At 36.8% G+C, this 9,709-nt stretch overlaps 1 protein-coding gene across 1 annotated transcript; it reads left to right on the top strand.

The window, feature by feature from the left end:
- The first annotated feature begins 6,910 nt into the window (after nucleotides 1–6,910).
- LOC109183451 (putative late blight resistance protein homolog R1A-3) lies at nucleotides 6,911–9,560 on the top strand. The gene is made up of 3 exons (XM_019333545.1): nucleotides 6,911–7,907; nucleotides 8,102–8,227; nucleotides 8,512–9,560. The coding sequence occupies exons 1-3, from the start codon at nucleotides 6,911–6,913 to the stop codon at nucleotides 9,558–9,560; spliced, it is 2,172 nt and encodes a 723-aa protein (XP_019189090.1).
- Nucleotides 9,561–9,709: the final 149 nt, after the last annotated feature.

Raw genomic sequence — 9,709 nt, 5'->3', positions numbered from 1 at the left:
TGATCCACTAGGCATCACAATAGGTACCAACTGTGTGCCGTTAGCCACTAGCCTACCGTTTGTGAACCAAGGTTCTCCGAGCACTATCGTGTGATTTTGCAACTCCCATGAAAATATCATTTCCAACGTTGCTGCCGTCAACCGGCATCTCGGAATGTGCAACATCGTTGCAGTTCTGACCATTTGAATGTGCACCACGAGCAACATTCACGGTTCCAATACTCTTGGAGTCCATCGACTTGTTCATTATCAAAAAATAAGGTTTTAAGATTGTTGGAAATAATGAACCAAATTCGATTTAATATCGCAAAATAATATTTATATTTACACACAAAATTATATAAAATATTATTTGATATATATCTAAAATATATATATACACATATATATAAATCAGACCCCCACGGTTATATACGTCTATATCTACGAAAAAGATATATGTATATCAACCAAAATGGAATTATAATCATCGGATTATAATTCCAACAAAAGAACAAAAGTGTAGTACAAGGATTTTAGCTTAGAAGCATAATCCCAAAACCCGGAGAAGAAAGAAGAGTGGCGCGGCTTCTGTTTGGTGTAGGGTTTTTAGCACGAGTCAGGCGAAGTGCCCATTTTCCTTAAAACCTTATTTGCGACCTCCCAAAAGTTCTAGGAGCGTTGTGGCCTTGGCTTCCCAAGATAAAACATGCTACGATTCGACGTTTGAGCACCAAACGAACGAACCCGGCGAACTAGAGCAAAACCTTGAACACGCAAAGAAAGGAGTAGGAGCAGAGTTTTGAGAAGAAAACAATTCATGTGTTGTGTGTTCTTGTTGTGTTTCACTTGTGCTTATAAATCTGCTACTCCAACAACAAACTTATATAGGAGATTGAGGTGTTAATAGCATTCAACAATAGCATTAAATCTGATTTAAAAATCAGATTATAACCTTCAAAACTGACCATTTAACATGGAGATTAATTCTCTGTAACAGCTGAATTAACTCATTCAAACAGGTGAATAGTATAGACACGTACCACTTATTCAAACAGTCAGGTAGGTGAATAGTATTTCGGAAGACCAGAACACTTACACTTATGCTCGCAAGGCCTATACAATTTTCAGTCATCTCAGTTTGGGATTTGATTTGCAGCCCTCTACACGCGAGAGAGAGCCTCTATGCTATACAATTCAATAAGCTTTAAAAGTGCTCTTGTATAAATAGTGGGGTAAATCCTCTTCCCAAACCAATGTGGGACAAAAGCTTCACTTTTTCCCTTCATTTTTTCAACTCAAATGGGTCTACTTTGAGAATCAATATCTCATTCACCAATTATCCGTTTTGAGCGTACAATATATCAATCTCTTCGTCTCACTATGAAGAACCCGAATCCACTTTGACCGATCCAAATCGGAAGTGGACCCCACTAATAATTGTACCACAAAATAGCTACTTAAAATGCCATTTTAATGCTATTTTTTCAACTGTCAACTAGTTAACTTTAGCCTTAATGGTTGTTGTACTGTTCATTAGAATACTTTTAACTACTGAACATAGCTTGTTGGTGTTGGTCATTGATTATGATTGTATGTAAAACAAATGAATTCTGCATTGTTCACAAGCCATAATGTAAAACAACATATATTAGATCTCTTAATGCATATTGATAGTATGTCTCACATTTTACTTATAATTTATGAATCTATTACTTTTGCTTAACATATGGAGTAATGTATCCCAATCTCATTAACAGTCACTTTTATTTTATAATTTATGAATCTATGACTAGTGAGCCCTCTGACCGAGTCGAAGATTGAGTTTCAAGGTGGTTTGATGTATCTGTGCTGTTAAACTCTATGTTGTCGTATTTAATTTGTAATTGGTTGATTTGTAATGTAGGTACCCGATGAAGGAAGCAAGTACCAATCTTTCACAAGGGAGTGGAAAGCAAAATTCATCCTCTAGTCATCATGTTAATGGATAATCTTCTACATGATATGCAATCAGATTACTATAATATTTTTTATTAGAGGCAACTGTAAGTAGTTTCATGATTTATTTTAATTGGTAGCTGAATTTCTAATGGTGTGTCTAAACTGAGTATACTAAAATTTTGTATGGACATGCACCAAATTTTGTATTGGCATAATGAAAGTTGTCTCATGTCCAAATGAAGAAAAAGTAGATTTAATCTTTGTGACTCTATTTCTTTTTTGAGTAAAAGACATTTTTGGTCCTAAATTTATAGTGGCTTGGACAATTTTAGTCCTTTATAAAAAAAATTGCCATTTTATGGACAAAGTTATTGTGGCGAGGACATTTTTGGTCCTCCGTCTATATTTCTGTTAGATAACCGTCTGAGAGAGGGGTAATTACGTCAATTTAGGCTATCTCCTTCTATCTATTATATCTATGTGTGTTTTGTTTTCTTCTCGGTCATAATTCGAAGGAGTCGGAGAGTCCAAGTTGCAGTTGTACGAAGAAATTGCCGGAGAATCGAAGCCGCCAAACATGTTACTAATCAAATAGATAAAAGGAGAATCGAAGCGCCAAACACACATAGATATAATAGATAGAAGGAGATAGCCTAAATTGACGTAATTTCCCCTCTCTCATATGGTTATCTAACAGAAATATAGACAGAGGACCAAAAATGTCCTCGCCACAATAACTCTGTCCATAAAATGGCAATTTTTTTTATAAAGGACTAAAATTGTCCAAGCCACTATAAGTCTAGGACCAAAAATGTCTTTTACTCTTCTTTTTTTGGCTCTCTCTTTTCCTTCTTTTACTTAAAATGCCTCAGCTCCTGTTAGCTCTATGAACTTGCTAGACTGCCAAACCAATTATAACCACCTAGGTTTGTTTTACTAGTTGTGTTGTCGTTCATGTTATGTGTTCCATGAGTATTTTCTTTTATATATTCTGTATTATTCCTACTTGTGCATACACTATATTTTAATCTTACGTCCAATTGGGTTCCTTTCAGGTTGAAAGATGGAATAAACAAAGGGAGACTGGGACTTTCCGAAGGCCACTTTAACTTGATGTGGATTTAGACAATGTTGATCATCTTCTTATGAAATTTGGCCTTTTGGTTTCCTTTTGAATGTCAATGGATTAATAAGTATTCTTGTACTATCTTCTTAGAAACCTCTCTCTCATTGTTGCAGATGAATCAATGGATCCTGAAACAATTTAATGTTGTTGCTCTTTTTTCTCAGAACTATTAGCTTCTAGTATATAAAGATTCTTTGTTTTTTTGTTACAATTATTTGACAAATATAAGTTACAATTGAATTTTGTTCCAATTAATGTGTACATAGAGTTTATTTATGATTGCAATATAAAGATTTAAATAATAATTATAAAAATATAATAATGTAATTATAAAATATTTAGCGACACTTAATTATGAAAACAAAAAATTATTTAACACCACTTAGTAACCGCCACTAAAATTTTTAAAAATAAATAAAGAAAAACATTTAGCGACACTTAATGGCCGCCACTAAAATTTAAAGAAACAAATAAATAGATTTATTTAGCGGCGGTTACAAAACCGCCTCTAAAAGCAAAAGAAAAGTACCTCATTTTAGTGGCAGTTTTGTATCTGCCGCTAAAAGAAAAAGAAAATTACCTCATTTTAGCGGTGGTTTCAAAACCGCCGCTAAAAGCAAAAGAAAAGTACCTCATTGTAACACTGGTTATGTAACCGCGGCTAAATGCATTCAAAACACCGCGAAATAAGTTTTTCATTAATTCCCGCGATTGTAGAAAACCATCACTAAATACTTCGCAACACACTATTTAGACACGATTGAATAACTGCCGCTAAACACAATAGTGGCGGTTTGTAACCGCCGCTAAACGTTAAAAAAAAAAATAGTCGCTAAATGCCTTATTTGGTGTAGTGAAATATTAACTGCATGTATAAAATATGTCAACGGCAGACACATAACATATTAACCAACATCTCATGTGTTTGCAGTTATCATGGTCTCATGTGTCTGCAGTTATCAAGAAACCATATGAGAAGAAGATATTTTAAATAGATTTGGCAAATAAAACAAAAATAATATTGATTGCAGTATAATGCTCAAACAAATAATTACTCGGAGTAACGAGTTATCGATCCACAGGGAAGTGGGGCGTATCAAGCACTAGCTACTAATCTATTCTTGTGAAGCTAATCCTAATGATTATCATGGATGGTTGATTAAAATAATTAAAAAAGTAGCAGGTTTGTGAAAACAATAGAGAGAGAATGAGATTCCTGGAATTCAAGTATTTAATCACCTAGCTAGTGACAACCTTATGAACAATATTAAAACTGGGGTTTAAACAAGTGTGAGAATGCAAATATGGTATAGAGTTACTCCTGTAATCTCTAACCCTAGTGAATATTCACTCATGTTATATAAACACCCAACAATATAAGAACAAGCATTCATAATAAACTCCTAACTATTACCATCTCCCGATGTACAATAATCATGAATCAAACTCCCTAACATATATGCCCTCTCCAAAGGTGCAACAGTTAAGTGTAATTGTGTGTACTCTCAATTATGCCTAACTCCCGTTCTGACATAAATAAAGCTATGAAACAAGTAATTCGGGCCTTGAGCTACTAGCAACAACAATATAATCACAATTGCAACATAACTTATAACCCAAATAATAATATATTGAAGAATATGATAAACATGCACATAGTTCATAAACACTTTTTACCCATAAATCTCTAATGGAATTTAGCCAAGCATGGCTAAATTATACATAGCAATTATAATAAAGAGTTTACAAATAATCTAAAAGAGTACAAGAATAAACGAAGTGATTTTCCCAAATCTCCCTAGCTTTCTTCTTGCTTCCAAAGACAACTTGTAGATCTCAATTCTCCTCTTTCTTGTCTCCAAAAGTCTGAATAATTCTCTCTAGGGTGAACCGAGGCGGGGTTTTATAGCGGAAACCAAACCGGGGCAAAATAGGAAGCTTTCCGCCCAAATTTAGAAGCTGCCAAATATCAGACTCGATGCGTCGATTGGTAGCTCGACGTGTCGAGTCTGTGGCATCGTATTTCACAGCTCGGCACTGCAACTTCTCGACGCATCGAGCATTTGGCTGGACTCCCGAATCGCTACTGGAACTTCTCGATGCGTCGAGTTTGCTGAGCTCCGATCGGATTGGCTTCTGGAATATTTGGACATGTCGAGCCATTGGCAAGACGCATCGAATCTTGCGTTTCAGCACCATCCGGTCCATTTCGGCTCCAAACTCGTCTGAAATTTCCCTTGCTTTTGCACTTGACCTACAATGGTTCCAAAAACACTAATAAACACCATAAAACATTCAAAACCAGTGTAAACAATATCAAAATTAGAAAACAAGGAAATATGCAATTATTGTGACATTTTCTTGAACTTAAACCCAACAAATATAATCAAACTATCACTAAAAACATGTACAATTTGGCTCACATCAAATATAATAGAAGAGAATAGAAACAAGATGATATGATACACATACCAAGCTCAACCTCAACTTCTTCAGACGTGGAAAAAACACTGTACTACTTACTAATACATTTTTCAATATAAATAAACAAATAAATAATTAAAAAAATAAATAACTAAATAAATAAATAAATATATATATATATATATATATGTGTGTGTGTGTGTGTGTGTGTGTGTGTGTGTGTGTGTGTGTGTGTATATGTATGTATGTATGTATGTATATATAGGTTCAGGTGCGGTTGTCGCGCCCAGGCGCAGTCGTGCGATGAGAGGAGAGCCATTGATTTTGCTTAAATCAACGTTCAAGATTACCAAAAAAAATTTAAAAAATGAGGTGACAATTTGGTAATTTTTGCATCTATGTCAAATTTAAGGTGCGTGGTTTTTGTGCTTAAGGTGCGTGGGTTTTGTGCTTTATGTGCGTGAGTTTTGTGCTTAAGGTGCGTGGTTGTGTACTTAATGTGAGTAGTTGTTGAAACTTATGGTGCGTGAGTTTTGTGCTTAAGGTGCGTGGGTTTTGTGCTTAAGGTGCGTGGGTTTTATGCTTAAGGTGCGTGGTTTTGTGCTTAAGGTGCGCGAGTTTTGTGCTTAATGTGGGTAGTTGTTAAAACTTAAGGTGAGTAAGTTTTCTTCTTAAGGTGTATTGTTTTCCTTAAGGTGCGTAATTTGTATGCTTAAGGTGCGTAAGTTGTGTGAAACTTGGTGAACCATTTTAAAACCTTAGGTGCGTGGTTTGTGTTCTTAAGGTTCTTTGTTGTGTGTTTGAAGTGCGTGATTTGTGTTCTTAACATGTTTTGTTTGTGTGCTTAAGTGCGTGGTTTGTATACTTAAGGTGCGCCATTTTAATGTTTAAGGTGCGTCCTTCGCACAACCGCACAGGAAGTCTAACTTGCACCTGAATCTTTCCCTATATATTTATAATGTATACATAGTAGGCGGATTTCTCGGCCTCGTCAGCCCTCCAAAGCCCGCCATTTCGAGTGACGGCCGGGCTAAAAAGCCCACCAAAAAAGGGGCAATAAAATTCAATGGCCATCCCGTCTTTTTGGCAGGACGGGCTAGCGTAGCGGGCTAAGCCTATTTTGACAGGTCTACATTAATATTATAAACGGTCATACATGAAATTGTGTTTGCAAAAAGATATCATTCCTAATCCTGTTCACTCAATAATTTGGGCAGTAAGTTGACTTTTAATTCAGTATGGACTTTCATGTGCTTAACAGTTTTGCTGAGTTGTATGATTGCATTAAAAAAATTGTAAAAATTCAAGCATGTACATGCACGATGAGAATCCAGCTAGCTCCATATTAATGGCCCTTCAAACATATATACATTCTCATCAATTACTCAGAAACATATCAGTCAGAGAGAGTACGTGTGAGAGAAAAACATAGAAAGAGAGATGGCTTGTGTTGCATTGGCTTCTCTAATGGCAACAATCGACCTTGAGTTCCGAAAACCAAACCACAGAGTGTCTCTTCATGCTGAAAAGCCATTGAATTCTCTGTTTGAGAAGCTTTCTTCTTTGCAAGCCTTTCTGGAGAAGGAATACAACAACGGTGGTGCTCCAGCCCGTCATCTGGCAATCAAAATCAGAGACTTTGCGCTCAAAGCTGAAGATGACATTGAGATACAACTAAGAAGCTTTCTTCTAGCCCAAGACGGAAAGTGTCAAGCCAAAGCTCGTGGGGAACTCCATCAAAGCTTGCGAAAAGCTGCAGAAGATGCAGAAGAGCTGTCCAAGATTATTAACAACAGCAGAAGCAGTGAACCCGAAGCAGCCATGACCAGTGAAACTCATCCATCCATTCATTGGTTGAAACCTGAGAATGTTGTGTTGGATGGACCATCCTTGCCATGCTCTCCAAATCTTGAGGATCAATTTAATGAAGATGCCTTCAATGCGGTAAAAAAGATGTTATTCTATACCTTTGAGCCAAAAAACATAGTTTCAATTGTAGGATTGCCAGGCATTGGCAAGACTACTTTGGCTAAAAGAGTCTATGGCTCAGATATGGCAGAAGGTTACATTCGAGCTTGGGTTACTGTGCCTCAAGAGTACAAGGGAAACACTCTTTCTCAACTAATCAAAGAGAAATTACACAAGCACTTGGGAGGTAGGCATATGTATTTTCTTGTTTTGGATAATATACCAAACACCCGAGTTTTGGGTGATATCCTAACATGTCTTCCTAATGCTTCATACCAAATACGTATATTGCTGACAACTCAGTTCAATGCTGTTGGTTGCGATGCTGCCACATTTGGCAATGTGCATAAAATGTGCATATTGGATCCAAACAGAAGTTGGGATCTATTTTGCAACAAACTCTCTCCCAAAGAGCTAAGAGCACCAAAATTTGTAGAAATCGCCAAACATGTTGTGAAGGAATGCGAAGGTTGCCACGGTCAATTGTTGCGGTTGCAGAGCATTTTTCTAAATGTGATTACATTTTAAAGGAATGGATGAAGATTGAAAAGGAAGTCGAGACATTGGGACCTCTATACAATGATGCCGAGCACTTAAGTAAGCTTACTCTATCCTACAATCAATTGCCCCAACATTTGAAAGTTTGTTTTTTACATTTTGCAGTCTATCCAAAAGGCTTTAAAATCAATGTGAAAAGGCTTATTAGGATATGGATTGCTGAGGGATTTGTGAGGCAAATGGAGTGTAAGGGATTTGGGAGGCAATTGGTCAAGGATTTAGAAGAGGAAGGTTACTGCTATTTAGATGGTCTTGTTCATAGTGGTCTGGTCTCAATCAGCAAATGGGAACATAAGATGACTAATGTTTGCTGGATACATAGCTCCTTATGGGACTTCTGTACGAGAGAAACAAAAAAGAGGTCTCCTATGTGCGGCGTATACTCGAAAAGATTTAGGATTGCCATTAGACATGTTTGTGAATTCATGTCGTTGGTTAAGTTTATACTCGCATAGGTTGGATTATTATGCGCTCTTTACTACAAATAACCCTTGCTCTCTTTTCTTTCTTTCAAGGAGATGTTGGAAAGTCGGTATCTTTCAAGCTATTAAGAATTGTAGATTTGAGTGCACTTCAAATCTTCGAAATAGTGCCATTGCATTTAAGAGATTTAGTTTTTCTAAGATACCTATCTGTACCACCGTGGTTTGAGGGTTTAGACGATGTAGTGTCAAACAATCAGAATTTGCAGACAATTATTGTTTGTGGTGGTGAACCACAACTACTTAAAACTGGCCATTTGTCATTCAGAATTTGGGAGTTACCACATTTAAGGCATCTTGAACTTGGCAATTACTATGAGGTGGATCCTCCAAACAGGAATATTGAGCAATTACAAACATTATCGTGGGTTAGTCCAACTCATTTCACTGAAGAGGTGTATAAGAAGTTCCCAAACTTAGAATATCTCAAGGTTTACTATAAAGGTGCCTTTGATGAGCCATGTAGCAGCCCTGGACCTTGCAGAAACCCCACCATCAATTTTGATTATATTAGGTATTTGTCGAAACTCGAGACACTTACCGTTATAATCCCAGAAAACAGTATGACCCATCTAGAGCAACTAGTGTTTTCTACAAGGCTGAAGAAGTTGAGGTTGAGCGGGACTAATCTCCCTATAATGAAGTTTCCAAGGGTATTGAGAGCTTTAAAGGTGCTCAAACTAGAAAACGCCTTCTCTGACCTAGTGTGGGGATCATTTGAAGAATTTTATAACTTAGAAGTGTTGCTCATTGAGGCTACAAATCTCCAGAAATGGGTGGTCAAGAGCACCAATTTCCCAAAATTAAGTTGTCTAATCCTAAGACGTTGTTATCGTTTGGAAGCGATCTTATTTGAAGTTAGATATATTGACACTCTAAAGACAATTAAGGTGGAGCAGTGTTCCCCTTATGTTGTCGATGTAGCCATGAAGATTCTGGAGGAGCGAAAGTGGCTTCGGAAAAAGTCAAACGACCCTTGGGAGGCGTACAATATCAGGAAAGCGCGCCTAAATCGAGTTGATGCTTTCTATACGCCACTTACTGTTGTTGTCGACGACGTGATTCATGATGTTCAATTTTAATTCGCTGTTGTTGGATCTTCCGTATGTAGATTTAATTATTAAGCAATGTTGTTTGATTGCTAGGGACATTGGGAACATGTTTGTTCACCATGTCAAAAGGTTAGCGAATCAAGTAGCTGGCACGGGCAACTAGTTCATCGTTTGTCCTT

This window comes from Ipomoea nil, unplaced genomic scaffold, assembly GCF_001879475.1.
Source record: "Ipomoea nil cultivar Tokyo-kokei standard unplaced genomic scaffold, Asagao_1.1 scaffold1126, whole genome shotgun sequence".
Taxonomy (NCBI): Eukaryota; Viridiplantae; Streptophyta; class Magnoliopsida; order Solanales; family Convolvulaceae; genus Ipomoea; species Ipomoea nil.
Note: the sequence above shows the minus strand (reverse complement) of the source record. Positions and strands in the feature narration are given on the sequence as shown.

What these genes read in the sequence shown, in the direction of transcription:
- LOC109183451 (XM_019333545.1), top strand. Translation starts at nt 6,911, where the DNA reads ATGGCTTGTGTTGCATTGGCTTCTCTAATGGCAACAATCGACCTTGAG. An exon ending in TGTTGTGAAGGAATGCGAAG is followed by an intron (nt 7,908 to 8,101) that starts GTTGCCACGGTC and finishes TACATTTTGCAG; the next exon opens with TCTATCCAAAAGGCTTTAAA. An exon ending in CAAGGATTTAGAAGAGGAAG is followed by an intron (nt 8,228 to 8,511) that starts GTTACTGCTATT and finishes CTTTCTTTCAAG; the next exon opens with GAGATGTTGGAAAGTCGGTA.